The sequence below is a fragment of the Diadema antillarum genome, unplaced genomic scaffold (genome assembly GCF_040938485.1).
Source record: "Diadema antillarum isolate AM-2024a unplaced genomic scaffold, OU_Dant_1.0 seq00000382_RagTag, whole genome shotgun sequence".
Classification (NCBI taxonomy): Eukaryota; Metazoa; Echinodermata; class Echinoidea; order Diadematoida; family Diadematidae; genus Diadema; species Diadema antillarum.
In genome coordinates, this window is record NW_027271380.1 from 2,916,071 (window position 1) to 2,937,455 (window position 21,385).

Sequence of the window (21,385 nt, forward strand, 5' to 3'; positions counted from 1 at the left end):
CAATGTTCTGCCTTTTACAGGGTCAAAGGCAGCCAATCATGTCATGTTTGTGTGTGTGTGTGTGTGTGTGTGTGTGTGTGTGTGTGCTCTTCCATGCACATTTCTTAATCAGTTTTCTTCAAAGCTTGAATGTATGGTGGTGCATCATGGTAGAACATAGAACCCTATTGTTTTTTATAACGCTGCTCCCAGTGTTCCGCCTTTGATAGGGTCAAAAGTCATACTAGTATTTGGTGGGTGTCTTGTGTGTGCCATGCAGATGGCATTTCATCACAGATATACCAGATATTGTTCATATTTTGTACTGAGGTACATGATGGTCAAATCTAGACTCCTTGTGTTTTTTATGTTCCGTTTTTCATAGGGTCAAAGGTGATGTTGAGGTTGCTGACCTCTGTACAGTCTACTAGACACTTTTTTTGATAGTTTTTTTTTTCCTTTGGTATTGTGAAGTACTTCCACGATTGTGAAGCAATTGAAATCAAATTTGGTGGACATTATGGCATTGAGGTATAGATGTGGAGACCTGATTTTTGTGTTTGCCAGACAAAGCGTTGCCATGGTAACCACAATTTTACCAAAACGTTTGGGGATTTCTACAGGAATTTGGGATGTACAAAAAAGAGCATGGCAGACCTGATCAAACTACAACAGTTACTCACAAGGTACTATACTCATACACATACACACACAAACAAACAGAACCTTTTATCAAACCCCGGTTCAATTCTTTTTCGTAGTAGTCTGAGCTGCTGGAGCAGGGGTATTGATCACCTTCAGTGATAGTTCTAGTTTGTATGAGTGAATTATGATCAATTAAACAGGGCAGTGAAAGTTTTCATTGAGATTGTATTATTTTTCTTTAAAAAAGTACAAAAGCAAAGCAGTTGAGGTACCTCACAGCTTCAATTCTGTACTATTATGTCATTTGGAAGTTGAATTCAAATAGAAATCACATCTCATAATAGAATTGTAATGATACAGCATTGACATGATTCATACAGCAGCATACATTGTAGGTGTCAAATTATGAAAAAATATTTTCATAATTATGCAATATATACTAACCAGTGAGATTGTTGAGAAGCATTTCCATAATACTTTGTTCGATTTACCTATGGAATTGAGAATTTTGTTGATGTTAACACATCACTGACCACTTATTGGAAGTCCAACAACATTGAAACTGTCATTTTTCACTTTATTGTGATTTTTCTCACTGTTTGAAAGTCACAATTTGAAATCAGTGTGGACAATTCCTTTAAACAAATGACTCATTGCACTAATTGGACACATGATTGCATTCATGGTGAGCATGCCACAGTTAGTTCATGAAGTTTGTGTGTGTCTTAAGGTGACTATCATAAAAGGATGCCTTCATCTTCGAGAGAAAACTAAAAGGAAACTGCGAAAATGTTTCAATTTCCCCACCGAAGCTGCATCTGTGGTTTATTTTAGGCACGATATGACTCATGCTATCGTGATATTTGATAACATATGGTTCAAATAGAAAGAGTTGTGGAAAGAGGGAAAGTGTCTTTAAATAAGACATCATGTCAAGTTTAAGGTCCAGACAGAATTGCCTTGAAAGGATCAGAGCTTTAACATCGAATGAATCCAGTGATGATTATTACCAGGAGAGAGGAATCCCTGTGTTGACATCTTTCTTACACAATTAGTGCATGTCAGAGTCTTGGAAAATACAATTTGTCATCAGTGTGATTACTTTTGTGTTGCTTATTGGTTGCCCTTCTGCCTTACCTCATACTGAATAGTGAATCTACTTGTACATGTATGTAGTCTAGTACAATTCTTTTAAATGCTGCTTACATTCTAGATGCTTTTTATCTCACAACAGTTTTGTATGCAATACTAGGCTCAGGATTATATGCAGGATTTTCCTATTAATTGTACACGAACTGATACATGTTATAGAATGGTAGGGCTTTTTAGCAAGTTACACCAAAGTTTCTTCTCTTTAACTCTTTATGTGCCACATCCACATGCCCGACTCAGTTGATGACATGCCAAGTTCACATATTGTGCTCAAACGCACAAACCCGCCCAAACCGATTGATAAATTGCCACTACAATGAAATCGCTTCTTGCGATTCCATTCCTGTCCCATGTAGCTTCCATTTTATATGGTGATTGACCCTTAAGTTATGCTCCCGACTGGATTTGCAAGTAAATTCTAAGTTTCTGTCACTGTTTCGTGTGCAGAAGTAATTCCTCTACAATATGTATAGCTACTGGTTATTTGACAGAAGAACAGTTGTGGCTTAGTGATACAATTTACATCAAAGCAATGCTTGGCATTTTCTGTACGACATTGCTCATTAAATGTCCAGGATAACAAAAATCTATAAAAGCTGCATAGATTTGAAAAAAAAAGATTTTCCCAAAGCATGACTATGTTGCTGTCTCAGAATAACATGGCACCTAAGGAGTTAAAGTTCCTTCTGATTCCCTTTCCTTCATCAAACTTTTTCACACCTACTCCGTGGTTTCATTCATCCACTTCCTCTCTCTCCTTCTCTCACGCAGCACCACTGTCGGAACTGCGGCGGGATCTACTGCGGGCCGTGCTCAGACAACCTCATGCCCCTGCCCTCCTTTGCCAAACCGGTCCGCGTCTGCGACAACTGTCACACAGAGCTACTCCAGCGGTACTCGGCGACTTCCAGATGAGGAGGGACGAAGACACGCCCACCTCCACCAACATCTCTCTCTCTTTTTCTCACTCTCTTTCGCTATCTCCTGGTCACGTCTTGCCCACCCTGCAAAGCAACTCGATGTCAGTTCGTAATTCTCCGTACTTCGCACCCTGTCTGTGACAATGTGCTGCATGTTGTTGTACTTCTGCCACGTGAATTTAAACAAAAAGCACACAATGTCAAAAGCTGCATAGGGATTCTGTGCCGCTACATTTGTCGCGTTTCGATTCAGTCATCGTAAACAGTGTTGCTTAGGTTTTGCAATGTGGTCTCAATTATAGGCATGTTTTCTCCAAGGGAGAATGTCCATTGCAAACTCCCCAAAGCTTGTTCAGGGTTTGCCCAAGGCTTGCCTAGCGTGGCAGTGAGTAGTGATGCACGTAAGGAAAATTCCATGTACAACTCTGATAGCAGAAGAAATGCAGGAATTGGTAATCTTATTCAAGTGATGCTTACACTGAGTGTGAAATCATCTCTTGACAAAATGCCAACTTTTGCAAAAGCATGTTTCACGTACATACATTGTAGCTGGTATGTGTCATAATCGTGTGGTTTTGCCACGCAACTAACACCAACCTTCCTTTCCTGCGAATACCGTCTTCTTGGCCACAGTGTCACGATTTAATATTAATTTCATTTTACTTTGAGCCATAAACAGTTTTAGCGAGGGCAGCTCTTTGACTCTTGGATATAATTTGTGTATGCAATACTCTGGGGTGTTGTTGTGATAGGTTTAAGAAAAAGGAATATCGAAGACTTGATGGAATTTGTCACAAGCTACTGTAAGCATGAGCAAGATCATCTTGAGGTATGGTTTGCAATGCTTGGAGGTGATATATGTATGAGAGAAAAACCTTGTGGACACATGAATGTTACCCTTTTATGATGTGGTGATTACTTCAGCTTGAATTCATCGTCACTTCATCATTGAACCCTGAGAATCTGAAATATTGGTTTGTCCAGACATACAAACTGTGTAAGCCTTACGTCCCAAAGTCTGGTTCGGCATCTCTGTGAGTAAAAATTCCTACAAGTAGCCATCATGTGAACATGTGACTGCAGCCCTCAGCCTAGGGTTTAAACCATGTGACCAACAGATGTGTGTAGCATTTGTTCTAAACAGTGACCCTTTGACAGTATGGGGCCTTTCAAACATTGATGATTTAAAGCACAAGCCTTTGGAGTTTCCTTACCAGGTTGAAAATGTGGTGAAACAATGAATATCACTTTTGGCTCTGCCTTAGATTATCCATACTAAGACTAATAGATTCCTTGCAGTCTCCTAGAAGAGTTAATGTGGACGGAGCATTGATAAGTTATTAAGTTGTAGAAGCCGAACGTAATCACTTCATCAAGCCTGCCGACAAAGAAATGGCCTCTGGTATGTCAGCACACACCAAGCACTAATGAGATAGCTCCGTTCACACTTGTAACAAGATTGTACGACCGCCAATGTACTGTAGTATCACATATCTGTCCACCCACATGACATGAATGGATTATACACAGAAAATTCATCGTACAGTATTCAAAATGTGCTCTCATTGATCGTATTACATGTAGTCGCACACTCGCAGATGTTAACAATGCCACACATGAATGGGGTGCAGCACTTTAAGATGTAGGCTACCAATGTACCTAGATTTGTGAATAGAGAGTTACTTTACAGTTGTCCCCATTGGCCTGACGCGATAAACGCGACTACAATGTAACCCTGCGTGGAGGCACAAATATGAAGGACATGCAAGTGGGTCACAAACTGTCGTATAATCCCAGAGAGCTTTGCTCCTTCTTGGCTTGCCTTATGTCTGTTATATAGATTTGGTCATTGTTTGCTCACTTTCAATTCCAAATTTCATCAGAATGCAAAGAATGGAACTGATGCCATGGTTGAAGCATCAGTGAAGTATTAAAAATGCATTTTTTCCCCCTAAAGATCTGTTACAGAAATGTTGGCTGAATTTGATCTTGAATGGTTCGAATATGCAAATTCTTTTGTGTCTGTGATTTGCGTAGACTTTTTAAAAAGTCAAACAAAGTGAGCAGTTTGCATAAAAATCAGGATCATCTGAACTCCTGAATCTTGCTAACAGAATGGATGGTATGTCACAATGATTAGATATGACAGTCAGTAAAGCCAGTCTGAATCTCTGCAGGAGATTTTGTTATTAAGAAGAAGGAGAAAAAAAAACTGTCATTGTGCAAGTCAGGATGGCCAAAATTATCCTCGTGCAATAAGAGACCTGCGCCACTTTTTTGGCACAAGTCTTATCCTGAATTCAAAATAACAAGGAGGTTATTTTTTTTCCCTTTTCTTTTCTTTTATTTATGGGGAGCAAATTTAATGATACAAGATAGAATGTCTTTTTTCTTCAGGGATCTGATGCCTAGTTTAACGGTGTTTGATTTGTAAACAAGTCTCCAGCCGATTTGAACACATGTCAGTCTGACAGATCAACTAGACACGTAAAGGAAAGAGGAGTGCCTCACAGCTTGCAGGTCCCTCAAAGTTTGGACAAATGATTCATGCTCGGTCCACCGAGTGCTACATTATGCTTCACCACAGGAAATTTGTGCCATTCAGTTTGTCTTTCACACTGAAGGTCACTTGCACTCTTTGACCAAGAGCGAAATAATTATAATAGTGACTGCTGAAAATGAGTATAATTACGTTTTTCTCTTAGGTACAGGGACAAAGAGCTTTATGTTTTGAGGGCTCTCTGTTAGTTGTCTATAGCTGCGGTCATACTGTCAAAACTTGTGAATGTTAAACCTCAAGAACATTACGTGAAATTTGCATATATGCGTTCACACTGGCAGCCAAACTTCTCGAAGTTTCAGTTCTCAAGGTTTGGGTCACTGGTGTGTATGCACTACAAGGACAAAGAACAACAACTTTAACACAACAGCATTAACAATGGACACACGTACATCCCAATGAGTGTGAGCTTCAGAGGCACCTATGCAGACAGGCAGTGGACTAGTCATGTGAGTGACAAACTTTGTTAAGTTTTCATATGTGAGCTTTCAGACTGCACAAAACAAAAGTTTTGCGAGAAATTTTCTGGAAGTTTGTGGTCACGCTGGCAAATCTTCGAGAACTTGAACTTCTCGAAGTTTTTTTTTGTGTGACTGCAGCTAATTTGTGAAACTCATTAACTCAAACTGGCTATCATGTATACCTTGAAACTCTTCAAAAGAAGACACCATTGGACCAGGTGCATGCCTTTGAGTGCAAACGAAGATACATGCCTGTTAGAGGAGGCTCACTATCACTAGGTTTCGAGCATTACTGAAATAATTTCAATTGATTTGCCAATCATGTTAAACTGTTGTCTTAAATTGGCAAGATGTACTGTAGACCTATTGGGAGAATAATGCGATATAGGGGAGGCATAAAACCAGTCACTATAGCAACATTTCTAGTTTTCCTCAATTTTCTGTTCTTTTTTTTTTACTATAAATGATAGGGTCAATGAACTCCTTTCAGTTTGAATGACTCATTTTGTAGGCGTTCATGTATTTCATGAACCTTTCAGGCCTCAAACATGTACATCTTGAAAAGTGCCACTAATTCTGACAAGATGCCAATGAGCAATGAATGAATCAGTGAACTCGCAAGATAGCTGTGAGACACCACGTGTGAGTGGCTGTTGAGCGAGCTTCATCCAGTTGCAAACCAATCATGACGAAGAGCCCTCAAACTGACGAGGATGAAGGGTATGACTATGCAGGCAGCAAGGAATGACATTGTGGTCAGATATCGGCTGAAGTGGTCAAGTGTGAAGGTCAACAAACTATGCACAGGGAGAGTAGTTTTACTTGTTTTAAGAGCACAGATAATTTGGTGTTGGTAATGCATAAAACATGAGATGCAACCAAACCTGTCTATAGTGGCCACAGACTTAAGGGAAACAAAAGAGTCTCCTTTATGTACAGGTGGTCACTATACACAGGTTCTCCAACAATTAATGTGTATGACATGCATATGCATGTATCATCTTTGTATACAGGTATTAGGTGCACACATGTGTATGTACGTGTATAAAGTGCGAACATGTTTTATACATTGAACCATGTCCTTGTTGATTGCAATATTGCACCCCAATATGCAGACAACAGGCTTTTCACGAGTGCATTGCTATGCCTGAATGGCGGGTGACTGCAGTGGTGGTGATCATTTACCTGTTTGCCATGCATGATAGCCTTGACTGTAAGGCAGAAAAAACGCTTAAATTATCGACTGCGTGTGGATCTGTGGCCGCTATATACAGTTGAAAATCTACTATGGGATACAAAATATCTTGGCATGCTAGACAAGCACCCACTATACACAGGGTCTTTAACATGGATTTTCCTTGGGGGGATTTTTGAGTGGCTATGTATGGAATGTGACCACTATGAAGAGGTGGCCACTAAGACAGGGTTTGACTGTATATTAGAAGTAAAATTATTGACAGTAGGCAGAAATCATTGCATTGTTGGGATTTCAAAAAAAAATTACACAAGTCTTGTTTAGTTTCCTTTGTATCTCACACAGTCATTTCATTGGCAAGTTATACAGAGCAGATTGTATAGCGCATCACTCTAAGTGTAGGTAGCAATCAGAGACGTATCAACAAAGAAGTTTCTTGATTAACCCGTTGACTGATTTTGCTACAGCACGCATTTCCCATAGACACCTGCCCAAGTATACTCGGGACTCGTCCTCAATGGGTTAAAATACGTATTTGTTTTTACGGATATTAGTATAGTGAGTCAGACATGCAAAATTATTTTAATTTTATACTTTTGCTACTGTACTTCAATCTTTTGATTCAATATTTGTTGCTCAGTCATGGATGTTTCTGATCAGACACAAGAAATGTTTTGGCTGGTGTTGTATTTTTCCGTACGCATAATCAAAGAGTATATATGATTATATCACGCATTTTGCGCAGATCGCTTTTATGTAACTATATACAGTGTATAAATATATTTCATGGATGCATGTTGAAATAACTGCCACAAGTTTGTCAGTGCTATGAAGGGCTGGCATTAAAATGTGTGTGTGCTGGATGAAGTAAAATGGCTGTAGTCAGCATACAGCCTTGTTTTGTTGATGCTTTTCTCATGACATGCTCAATCCTGTGGAATTGATAAATGTTGATTTAAGCACTGACTGGCTGTCTGTTAACGTCTGGTAAAAGAATCATTTATGTTCATTTGTGTAGATGATTTTTTTTTTTTTTTTTTTGGGGGGGGGAGGGGTGGGAAAAGACAGAGGAAATTGATAAATAGGCCTTGCCTATACAAGATACTAGATTGTGATTGTATCGACCAATATGTAAATGTGTTCGTGTTTGTGTGTGTTGGTGTGTGTGTGTGTGTGTGTGTGTGTGCACACATTCCTGTATGTGGAACTGAAGTAACACAGAACAATTAAGCCTTGTATGTGGAGTTGAAGTTGTTTTTGTGTAACATGTTTCCAGGTAGAAAGTAAGCATTATCACCCAGTTTGTTTTTCTGGACAGTATTTTGTGATACATTACAAAGAGTCAATGCAAAACAAAGCAAAGATACAGAAGAAGAAGAAGAAAAGTGTGGATGAGAATGCATCATCTATACTACAAGTCCAAAGCAAGTTTGATGGCAGTAAGAGCTCAGTCCGCTGACTCTAAAGATTGTCTCATCCCAACACATGAGGAACTGTTACTCCTGTTTAACCCACAAACCCATTTTCTTCACTACATAGTGTTTACAGTGGAATTGATATATGATGAACAAAAGATTTTTGGCTGAGGTTACTATATACGAGAAAATGAATTAATCAAGTAATTGTGTACTTACATATGTGTATGTATACATTTATGTGTGTATAGCATACACATAATATACACACAGAGCATGCATCGTGTATATGTGACCCTGCACCTCAAAACAAACAAAAAGTCGCCAGACATGAATTTTTAGTTAAGACCATATTCTAAAACAGCAGACTCTAAGCTTTAAAATGATGTATAACTCAAATCAAATGGACTCTCCTAACCTATCTAAATATTGGAAAGAAAGCACAAACTCATGAAAAGTGTGAACTGAGGAAAGAGGCTCTGAAGTACAGTGTCTATTCAAGCGCTTAATCTTTACCAAACTGCGCTGGCTGTGCGATGAATGGGACAAAAAACAGGAAGTAAACCACCAGAGTAACAACAATGAAGAGATTATCAGATTAAATTGAAATTAAGCATGCCTCATTAACACATTCTGTCCATAATTGATGCCAACTTTCAAATCAGTAGCCTTATCCTTTCAAAAGTTATTAGAGTTGAAAGTGAAGAGTGTGGACAAGGTTTTTCAGAAATGAAAAAGGGATTTCTAAAGACACACCTAATCACACTATTCCACCAAAAATGTTCGAGGTAAACTGCTAAAAAAACACACTTTCCTGCCCGTTTTATGATACGAAATTTTAACATAATGTAAAAGAAGACCCGCTCTTTCAGAAAATATGAAAAAGTCAAGTTCGGCTAGGTTGACCCATTTCACTTATTTTCAGTCCTTACGCAAAATCAGTGTGTGCGACTTTATGTTCGTTTTGAGGTGCACGGTCACATATACACATGCCTGGTATGTACATAATGACAAATATATCAAAGAGCTGTGGCATATGAAAGTTCACATGCACTCACACATCCACAAAGACATGAAACACATAATATAATCTATTACCGTTATAAAGTTCAATTTAGTGTATCAGTAATACTCTACTCAGTCAGGATGTAGAGTAAATTCACTTTCTGTGTAATACTAATATGTCAATAAGAGGTAAAGTCCTTTTATTGGTGATCAACGCAGTGTAACACTTATGTCCCACATGACTAAATGAACACGAACTTCGCTGGAGTGTGCATTAAAATATTGCATTCATAGCGAATTGTTAACCATCGGGGAGAGATAGGTGCGACATATGCATGCCTGACGGTGTAAAATTAATGCATGTACGGCTTATGAGCCACAAAGTCTGAATTATGCACTAAGAACAAAGGAAATCGACTGAGCGCCGGTGTCCTTGAGTCTTCATGTTTAAGGGCAGGGAAGTATCTTTCATTCTCATTTTTTATCTTTATCTTTTATTTCTATTGAGGAAAACATTTTCCGCCTAAAATCCAGGCAAACCTTAACGTTTCATCTCATGAAAATACCACTACTACTATTCATATTCCTCTACCTCCTCCTCCTCTTCCTGTCGTCACCACTCCCTCTACTGCTGCTGCTTCTACTGGCTCCTACCGATTACTATCGCTACGACCACTACTTCTATCAGGAGAATCGATAATAAGGATGCGATGTCACAAATGTGCATTCGCTGTTAAAGAAGATACTCCTTGATTCCGTTGCTAGAAACTTTGCATTTTAGACGCAAGTCGAGTTTCTAGCAACGGAGCCCAGGTCATTACAATTAAATACGTAATAGTGATTGGTGTTACATAGATATCACTTTGTGTTCATTGTGCGACAGTTTAAATCTGACAATGTGTAAATTCGTTGAGGATTATAAAGTTAAATGCTAAGTGTGCTTACAGTGCTGATTGGCACACACAAAAAAAAAAACCCATAGCGCTGTACACACTGACCAAAGTCCGTGACACAGAAAGGGTTTATTGTGTACTAGTACCTCCATTGTCGCACTTGCTGTCATCTGTGTCACACTCTCTCTGTAGTTAATCTAATTTTTGGTTATGCATTGTTCTGTTTGTTTTTGTTTTGTCTGCGTCAAATGGTTGGAATTTCTGCCAGAGCCAGTGCCAGCTACCTGCCTGTAAGGTGTGGTAATTAGATCATCCTATAACAGGAAGCAATTAATTTAGATCTAAAAGGCACCCCAGTTGTTGGTCATTTTGTAATCTAAGTGGCAACTTCGATATGGAAGCTGTGTACAATACTCTTTTCCACTCTCATGGGTAAAATGCAGGGTGTTTCTTCTTTCTTTATAACTTTAAATCGATTCGCTGGTCAATGTAATGATTTGGTTTCATCACTACACTATTCTGTGTGTCATTTTGCTTCTGCTTCTCCTCCTCCTCCTCCTTCTTCTTCTTCTTCCTTTTCTTCGTCTTCGTCGTCTTTGTCTTCTTCTTCTTTTACTGTCCCTGTCTCTGTTTCTGTGACCTGTGTAATGAGTCAAGAAATGAGTAGATTACGAAGAAATGCTACGTACTGGAATCATGGATATATGACAACCTCCTGAATGGTCCTTTTCACTGCTTTACGCCTCTTCGTTAATCTCTCCCTTTCTCTCCCCCCCTCTCTCTCTCTCTCTCTTGTTGTTTGATTCTGTCGCTTTTTCTCTCTAAGTGCAACTGATTTTGATTTGTGTTGTTTGAAAGTGTTTTTTTTTAATCTCATCTTTACCAATCTTTAATTAGACCTATTTCTCTCGCTTTTTTGTCGTTTCCTTATGTATTCAAATTTACACAAATCATGTACCTCTCCATAAAAGTAAATCTATATCATTCTACGTTCTCATTTCTCTCTCTCTGTAACTCTCTTTCTCTCTGTCTATCTATCCATCTATCTCTATCTATCTATCTATCTATCTATCTATCTATCTATCTATCTCTCTATCTATCTCTATCTATCTATATCTATCTATCTATATATCTCTATCTATCTATCTATCTCTATCTATCTATATATCTATCTATCTGTCTATCTATCTCTCTATCTATCTCTATCTATATCTATCTATCTATATATCTCTATCTATCTATATATCTCTATCTATCTATCTATCTCTATCTATCTATATATCTCTATCTATCTATCTATGTATCTATCTGTCTAAGTATCTATCTCTATCTATCTATCTCTATCAATCTTTCTATTTGTCAATCTATCTATCTATCTGTCAATCAATCAATCTATCTATCTATCCATCCCCTAACCCCCTGTCTATCATTCCCACATTCAAGCGGTTACACATACATTCTCTCTTCAAAGCGCCACATCATTTCAAGGATTAATAATGAGAGAACCATAATTGTAGTAACACGTTAGCCTCCATTACTCATCGTTAATCATGATTTTTCACTGTACAGGGTTCATCAGTAAGTTTCCATTAAACGTTCCACGTCGAATTGCATATTACATCATATACAGTATTATATCATACTCAGTAGTTATGTAATTCTCGCAGGAAGTGGTTGCTCAAATACCCACAACAAATCTGCTCAAAGGCCCAACACACTTTCATGTATACACACACACATATAGCACACCCTCCCCCCCCCCCCTCACACACGCACACAAACCTTACTTTTCTCTCATTCAAGCAAGCGCCCCCCCCCCTTTTTTTTCCCCCGGTAACCTTCGAGTAGAGATTCACAACCCATTGATGAGACCAGTGTTGGGTTGTCCATGTATGTACATTTCATATGACTTTGATATAAATCTTTTGATGACTTGTCGTGAGTAATGAATGAATAGGCATTTAAACCATGAGGTGCTGATTCTTGTCTTATTTCGTTTATTTGTTTGGTTACACAGATTCTCTCGTAACTTCAAACTAACGGAATGCGTATGCCAATGACACATTCGCGTGTACTAAGAGTTTATGGCATTTTTATAGTAGGGTAGGACAAACTGAGAATTAGAAGTTCTCGTAAACCTGGTAGCCCTGTGTATCGCGGACTAAGTATGTAATGTATAAATATCTATTAATGTAGATGTGTAGCGCACGTCACAAAATCATGCAAAGTAGCAACTGTGTGTAGACTGCCACAAGTGCTTGAACAATCAACTGTTCCTGTGAATTTCTGTGGTGTATAAAATATAAGCCTTTGTTTGTTGTGGTCATGAAAGTTTTAAATAGTGTATATGCGATGTTCAAATTCATGCGTACAATTAACGATGAAATCTGTTAAATGCGTAAATGCAGGAAAATCCATTTATTTCTGCAATAAGATGTGAATACAAGTATTTATTTTTATAACAGAAGCATGGTTGTCTATAAGAGTAGAGTGTATTTCTTTTAAGCTGATTGGTCCTGATATGTCAGTGTAGGGTACGTCAAAGACACTGTTGTTGTGGAGTATTCGAAAGGACGTCTATTTGTCGTGTAATGTCAAAGTTTATTAAAGCATTGTACGGTGAGCAGTGTATGTGCATGTAACAGCCGCAATTATCAGTATGTTTGACGTTGGTGTCGCCCTAATTTCTACGTTGATGATGTCAGATACTGATTGATAGATTGGTAAAACTGATACTGTTATTACTATTGCTACTACGATAAATATAATGTTGCCGCAGCAGCAGTAGCAATTATTATATGTGAGAAGTCTAACAGTCGTTGTAGCAGTAGCATAGTAGTAGTAGTAATAGTATAGTAGTAGTAGTAGTAGTAGTAGTAGTAGTAGTAGTAGTAGAGGTATAGTAGAAAAATGCAGCAGCAGCAGTTGTGAAAGTCGAAATATTGCAGATAAAATGATGCGTTGGTCTCTATTCTCAGCTGGTATCTCTCTCGAGAAGTCAAATTAGGAACGCATCTATTTCCGAAACCAACCTAATCGTTCAAACTTGAAAATTTGCAAGCATCAACACCCCCCCCCCCCACACACACACACATTCACATACACACACAAAGAAAGGGTAATATAAATAGGCATCCTGCCAAATTTAAAGTTTATTTCTTTGTTGTTTTTTAACGGAATCTTTGGGGGATATGGCCTACCTGAATTCGTAGCAAAGGAGACAACTCATAACAATAGTAAATACATGTAATGTAATGATTGATACTGTAACATTGCTGCCCGCTGTAAGATACGTATACAACAGATAACAACTTAAGTTATTCAGTTTTAAACTTTTATATCAGACATAACAATCACGTAAATGCAATGAGGCCTTAATGCTATCTCCTCACTAGTGATTTTAAATCATATTAGGCAAATTTGGTGTTTCATCATTAAGTTTTATCGGTAGAGAAGTTCAAGATTACTGAATAACTACGTGTCCTGAATTAGTGTGGATGAGAAGAATGTGGGGCAACTGGGATAAAACGGACGCTCGTGGTAAGACGGACCCGCCCCATTATCTTCCGTTAACTGCCTGCACTGTACCTTAACACCGTATATTGCGCAATTCATCTTTTAGTGAAAGGGTCTGCAGCCAACATTACTGTCATCCCCGACTTTCAGTCTTGGGCGAAACAAAGCCTCTGGTCTGTTTTGCTCCAACGGAATTAGTAATGTTTCCGATAAGGACTAACTATTTATAGGCAGCTTTTTGGCACGAAAAGTGCCATGAATTATGGAAAGCATACTTTTGGCCCCATCATTAGTGCATTTACATCAAGGTACGCAGGATAACGGTGAGTAGAGTTAATGGCGAGCTATTGTTCAAAATGGTAATGGTTAATCAAACTCCGTTTCAATCGGTCAAACACAGATCCATGCTATTTCTGTACAAAATTGCTTACAAGTAATTCACTTCATGAAAAGTTAGTGGAACAAAATAGGGGATAAGAAGACCGTTTTACCTGTCTCGCGTGGTAAACTGACCTTCGCTAAAATTCTTTGAGTATCATTTTCGAGAAAAACTAAGGAATTTAGAGGAAAAAAAGATCTATAAATTATATCTTGTGTTCTAGAAAAAAAAGGGGGTGGGACTCAAGGCTTACCCTTTTTTTAATGGATCGTTATGACAACCGACTTCAGGGTCCGTTTCATCCCACCTTCCCTCACACTCACATTTTAATTTAAGAAAGGTAATTGAAGATATTTATGACGATATGTATGTAAGTCCATGACATAGACACGGACTGTTTCTTTTTCTTTTCTTTTTGTTTGCATTATTTTGTACTGGGTCTTTTTTTTTCGCGAAAAATATTGTTTTTCCCAAATCGTATTATTACACGTGTCTGTAGCAGGAAAGGTACATATTCTGTTTTTACACATAACTGACTTAAAGTACGCCTTTTCAGCCCTCAGAATATATACCGCAGTGCTATTTACAAGGTTGGCATCGTTACCGTAGGAGACGTGTAATTTTTAGATTATAGCAGCACCAACCTCTCCAATTTGCATTTTTGATCAGCATTAACATCATTATTTCAACCGTTTTGAAACCTTCCAATGTCATACAGTAATTACTTTCGATCCAAGTTCAGATGTAAACATTCACTATTCTATTTGCTTGATTCTCATCTTGATTGTGAATTGGTGTTCATCTTTACGCGGAGGTATAGTCTGCAGTCGCCCTCACTAGAAGGAAGAAATGACTATCATTATTGTTTGAACAAGAGCTTGCGGATCCCTACCCTTTTTAGTGCCATCAAGTTATTTTTTGTTATTGTGCATACGATTGTTATTTTTTTTTTGACAGTGAAGATCAAGACGCCATGATGTAGTGAAAATGTTATCGGTTATATCGGCATGAGTACAAATGAGTCTGCTGTTGATGTGTGTTTAATCAAAATGATGCATATTTCGTTTGTCTTCCGTGTATGATTACGTCATGATTTCGTCTTGACACTGTTATTTGAATGATAGTCATGTTGTTATCGGAATGATGATGTCAGCAAAATCAATATTTTTGCATGTGTGACATTTCGTTTCTCAAATTCCTTCGGCGTTGTCGCGTAATTGAATCATTCCATTTACTCGTGTTATTTTTTTAATGTTTTAGCGTGTAATTTCATGAGGAAATAAGGAAGAACCGAGATTTCAAAATTATACGTCGCCAGTGTCCTGTCACGTGCAATCTTTGAAGTGTAATATCTACTGAGCATACTAAACAAATAAAGTCTGACTAAGAACACGAAATCTAGCCCAAAACAGCATCTTTGTGACGTCACATCAATGCACTAATGGTTTTGATTTTGTCGTTTTGTGTGTTATGTTTTCATTATTTCTCTAACTTGCCTTCACGGAGATCTTTCACAGGAGTGCAAACGTTTAGTCAACTGTGCCACTTTAAGAGGGAAACTATTCTTTTAATGTACTCGATGTTTGGTGTTTAATGTAGTACTGGAACGTAAGTGATTTTCCTTGAAAACCACCTGAATGTATTCAATCAGAATTGAGGAAGAATGAAATAAGACGAAAGGGACGACGAAGAAAACCGTGAAAAAAAGAAAGAAGAGTGTTATTTGTTTCTCCTTACCATTCGTGGTTGTTCATTCAACGTATGTAGTAGTGATGTGTTGCAATTAAACGCATTTTGCAATCAAAATTCTTTGAAGGTGAGACCACCGATCTAAGCTCCACTACCACAGGTTTTAGAGTATTTATTCGCAATGTAATTGTCATACCCATTCAATATTGCCTTGCTTGGAACCTCCGGGCGAGGTATAATCTGCGGTGCACTTCACGAGTTTGACACCCACTAGTCATACAACCGACAAGTTATACAGCCCACAAGTTGTACAGCCCACGAGTCATATAACCCACGAGACATACAGCCCATGAACTCAACACTAGGCAAATAAAGCTCATGAGTCTGACATAATTTATAGACAAACAAGGCCCACGAGTTCGACACTAAGCAGAAAGGACTCACGAGACAAACACATTAAGTCCCGCGATGTAATGTTGGTCTCGTGGCCATTTTTTGCCTTGTGTCGAACTCGTGGATCTTGTTTGCCTAGTGTCGGACTCATGAGCCTTATTCGTCTATTGCCGAGCTCATGGGCTGTATGACTCGTGGGTTGTATGACTCGTAGGCTGTATAAGTCGTGGGCTGTTTAACTCGTGGGCTGTATGACTCGTGGCTGTATGTCAATTATTTTCTATATGCTCGCCATTTCTGTGTAGGATTTCGTCGCGTGTTCATGGACAATAAAGTGTATTGACATCTGCAAGGCATTCATTTTTGACGGTCCTTGATTATTTTGTAAGATTCTGATTTGGTTCAAACATGGATGTTTGCAATTATCTATACTTAAAATCGCATGTCTTGTCCCCTTTGCCCAAAATTATTTTTCGTTCGTAATCGAGTTGACTGTAATCAATAGAGTAAATTCCCCTGAAAAAAAAAATTGTGGAAGATTCAGTAAATTGGACGTAAGATTACAAAGTTATGAAGTTTGAAACAATGGTAGTGTTTATATTTACAAATGCAACCTGAACAAGGGCTTACTTTTCACTTTCACTTTAGGTTGAGTCGATTTGAATGAGCTTACAGACGACTGTGGTAATGCCGTAGACAATATTTGTCTTTATGTTCATTGATTGGATTTATCTAAACTTTGTCTTCTTCAATCCATGGTACGTTAGTTAGTTGTGCTCATCTGCCGGTTTTGCCTTTTCAATGCGTGCAGATCTATGTCGAAAAAAAATTATAGGTCGTAAATTTGTGAATTGGCGACATGAAATTTAGTATTAACGATATTGGGGTACGTGCTTTAAGTGCATAAAAAATATTAAGTAATCTTTACGCTGAATTATGTTCATGTTGTTATCAGAATTCCACATTATGTTGGCTTTGAAAACTTCAAATAAAACGGGCGAATGATGACCAAGCTGAGCTTAAAATGTTTTGTGCAAACACGTGTATTCCGGTTTTCACGTGTGAAGACGTGTTACTGCTGAGAGTCTCGCACATGTATACCGGTGGTCCTGTCTGGGCCCTATCACATCATCATGCCACACAAAAGATACACAAATACTCATCATGGCAGATAGAAGATAGAGTGACTATACCAGCTTGGGAAGACAGACTAAACTGTGTGTGTGTGTGTGTGTGTGTGTGTGTGTGTGTGTGTGTGTGTGTGTGTGTGTGTGTTTTATGCTAGTGATTATTCTTCTTCAAAATACATCCCTGAATAGAGACTGCACGCGTATTTTCTTCAACTTGGAGGGACTAGCTTTGTTTTGGCGTAGTTTCACAAAATACGTGCAAATTTGAGCAGTAAAACGTTTCTTTACCCGCAAGTTCTTGGGGTGCATGTCATGAGACCGACACCCACGAGTCATACAGCCCACGAGTTATGCAGCCCACGAGTTATGCAGCCCACGAGTCATACAGCCCAGGAGTTATACAGCTCACGAGTCATACAGCCCATGAGTTCGACACATTAAGCCCCGTGTGATATCTGTCGAACTCGTGGGCTGTTTTTACCTAGTGTCGAACTCATGGGTTTTATTTGCCTAGTGTCGAACTCGGGCTGTATAACTCGTAAGCTGTATAACTCGTGAGCTGTATAACTCGTGAGCTGTATAACTCATTGAGCTGTTTTCAGTGTCGAACTCGTGGGCTGTATGACTCGTGGGTGTCGGTCTCGTGGGATGACCCCAAGTACTTGTGGGCTTATATAGCTCGACTTCCCCCAGACTTTGCACACTCTGTAGTTTCATGACTGAAGGTTTTACTGTTTTGCCACACATGAAATAAATATATTAATTGTATCGCTTGCGTACAGATTTTTTTTTTTTGGGGTCAAAGTTATCACCTTCCCAACACGCATCTATATGAGAAAGAAGCGTGCAGGTATGGGGCCTGAGGTTACACACGCCTTCATCATTCCTGGTTGCCATAGCGTGATGAGATTATAGGAATGATATTGATGGTGGTGATGATGGAGTGGGTCGTGGTAAAGATGATGATAAGGCGGACGTCGATGATGACGGTGAATATGTTGCTATGAGAGCTTGTGATTAAAAGCGTGACAGTTGGCATAATGTGACTTCATGGCAAGGTAAGTAACTTCAGAGACGACTCGTACTCTTTCGGGCTAAAAAAGAAGAATGTATAGAAATGTATATTGTGAAATTTCTGTCTAAAATTACTCCTAAATAATCGGTTACGAATTAGATTATGAGACCAATTAAGGATTGGATTACACACACTACCCATGAAGACTCAAAATTATTAGTTGCAATTAAAAAAACAGCAACAACTGAAAGCAACAATTCAATTAATTCAAATAAATACGCAGTACCCGTTGCATTGAATTGGAACCAGCACAGCCTGTCGGGCGGAAGCTCGGCGGTCCAGTGGATAAGACACCTGTCCGATGATCAGGAGGTCGTTGGTTCGAATCCAGCCCGAGTATGTATGCCAATGTTTGTTTGTTTTTTAATCATGGCTACTACTAAAACATTGATTAAGTCGATGCTTATTTTGGTAAATGTAGGGATATTTTTCAATCAGTTGCAATAAAAAAAGGGTCCATTTGTATGTCTGGAAATATCGCGACAAGCATACTGGACCACAGCCAAGTATAGGCATCCTAATCAACTAGTCCCCCCCCCCCCCCCCCCTCTTGTGTTTCTTCAAGGAATTCCCAGCTTGTTGATACTTTAAAGTTAATCTCAAAAGAAATGATAATGTTTGACAAACACAACGGTGCAAATTAGATTTGATCAAACTTGTATAGGATACTAGGATCGACATTGAATAGCGAACATGAAGTCGCCAGAATGTTTTCTATCTTGTTTATCTTGGTTAATACCTTCGACACAGTATGAAATTCCCACATTGACCCGCTGAAGGGTACTTAGTTTTCATTGAATGCCAACTTTAAAGATCCGCTAACTTTTGTACAACATTTCCTGAAAACTTGATATGAATATACAAATTAGCGAGTTGATGATGTCATTACCATTACCTCACAAATTTCTATTAACCGTGTAAAAAAACAACAACAGAAAATAAAAATTTTCTGCCATTAACGTGAGAACGTAATGTTATTCATATACGTTAAGCGCCCTCCACTTCTCTAGCTGCCTGTTCCCCTTTACTGTCTTCACCCTTTCCTCTAAACTCTTCTATCACCCTCTCTTTTCGATAGTGGGGCAGATATGTGAAAAAGATGCTCACATCCGGCGGAAAGTATGAAATTTTGCATATAGGGGTATTTTGAGGCGCTGATTTCAAAAATTGCCGGATCCAAGAGATCTGATCACGGGGTCGGCCGCCATTTTGAATTCCAATATGGCCGCCGTCAAAGATCCCTATCTTCAGTTCTGAATGACATTAGCCATTGGATTTTGATATATAAAAGCATGAAGATATGATGACTTCAATAACAAACTTATTTGATATGTCTGACAAGCTGCACGGCAGCCATTTTGAATTTGATACATATTTGCCATGTTGGAGTGTTGAAAATCTCTATCTCGGGTTTGTAAATTAGGCTACCTGATTGAGCGCGCGTTTGTAACTGACAGAGTGCGCGCTGATGTATTTACATTGTGACGTCAGTGAAAGGTGCATTATACTTCCTTTTTGCTGCACTTTTTGACATGCCCGTGAATGTTAGTCGTGATGTTTGTCTTCGTAGCCACATTGGAATTCAAAATAGCAGGCATTGCGTTTGTCAGACACATCACATCAGTTGATATTTTAACTCAGTATGTTAAAATACTTGTTTACACCTAATTTCAGGGTCATTCACCACTTAGAAATCGAGATAGGGATTTTGAATATTTCGTCGAGGCGGCCATATTGGAATTCAAAATGGCGGCCATTCGATGTTTGTCAGACACTCCGAATCAATCTGTCATCAAATTCAATGTGTCAAAACGCTCATGTGTACCAAATTTTGGCGCCACAGGTCATTCAGAACTGAAGATAGGGATCTTTTAATTTGTTTTGTGACGGCGGCCATATTGGAATTCAAAATGGCGGCCGACCCCGTGGTCAAATCTCTTGGATCCGGCAATATTTGAAATCAGCGCCCCAAAATACCCATATATGCAAAATTTCATACTTTCCGCCGGATGTGAGCATTTCGACCAATTTTTGTTACATATCTGCCCTACATAGGCGCCCGCCACCTGAAAAGACCAACACCTCACCGGCGTCGGCGGGAGGGTTGAAGACCCTCCTGCCGACGTGAACGGCGTAACCGTACATCTGTTTTCCTCTAAACCTATCCACTTCATTTCTTCTACTTATTAGGTGTTTAAGTATTAAATTCAAAATGTAGATAAAAGTTTGTTAGTAAATAAGATATTGTTTTTTAGTTTAATTCGTCATCAAGTTAATGAATGAATGTACTTTGCTCACCTAGCAGAGCTCAAAACAACAACAACAGCAGCAGCAGCAACAGTATTCCTGACAGAATATGGAAATTAAATGAGATTGGGACATATTTATAGTTGAACCAAAAGACATTTTGGAAATTTCAAAATTTTACGTAAAAACTAAAAGTTGTGAGGTGATGATGCCATTAACTCACTATTTGCATATTCGTATCGACTGTTCAAGAACTGTTTCTCGAAAATTAGTGAAACTTTCAAATTCTATAACTTCCCGAATTTTTATCCTCTCTTGATCAAATTATCACTATTGTTCTTGTAAAGTTTTACGCTTTCTTCTTAGATAAACTTTTAATTGGAATGCCCCGAAAAAAAATAAAACAAAACAAAATGCTTTTCCAAGCCTTCAATGAAAATTCAATCAAATGATTAATGATTAAAGAAGTACCGTCAGGAGCCAAAACGTTACGTGATTAGATATTACAATAATTTCAGTCTGAATAAGTCTTCGAAGATTATTTTAAACTGATACTTGATGTGTATACAATCAACTTGATAGTGATAGCTAGTAATTGAAAGTTGATGAAAACACAATGTTTCTATCAAAGGTCTTTTAAAATCAAGATCCCCTTCAAATCATATCTTAGTTTATTTCTCGAAATGTAGCAAGCAATAGTTGGGGTAACTTGGTTTTGAAAAGGAGCACAC

At 38.5% G+C, this 21,385-nt stretch overlaps 1 protein-coding gene across 1 annotated transcript in view; it reads left to right on the forward strand.

The window, feature by feature from the left end:
- LOC139731614 (RUN and FYVE domain-containing protein 2-like) overlaps nucleotides 1–3,554 on the forward strand; it is a 57,824-nt gene extending 54,270 nt beyond the window's left edge. The window contains exon 15 of the mRNA XM_071642504.1: nucleotides 2,548–3,554. Coding sequence (XP_071498605.1) covers nucleotides 2,548–2,691 — 144 coding nt within the window. The 3' untranslated portion in view covers nucleotides 2,692–3,554. The remainder of the gene's footprint in view (nucleotides 1–2,547) is intronic.
- Nucleotides 3,555–21,385: the final 17,831 nt, after the last annotated feature.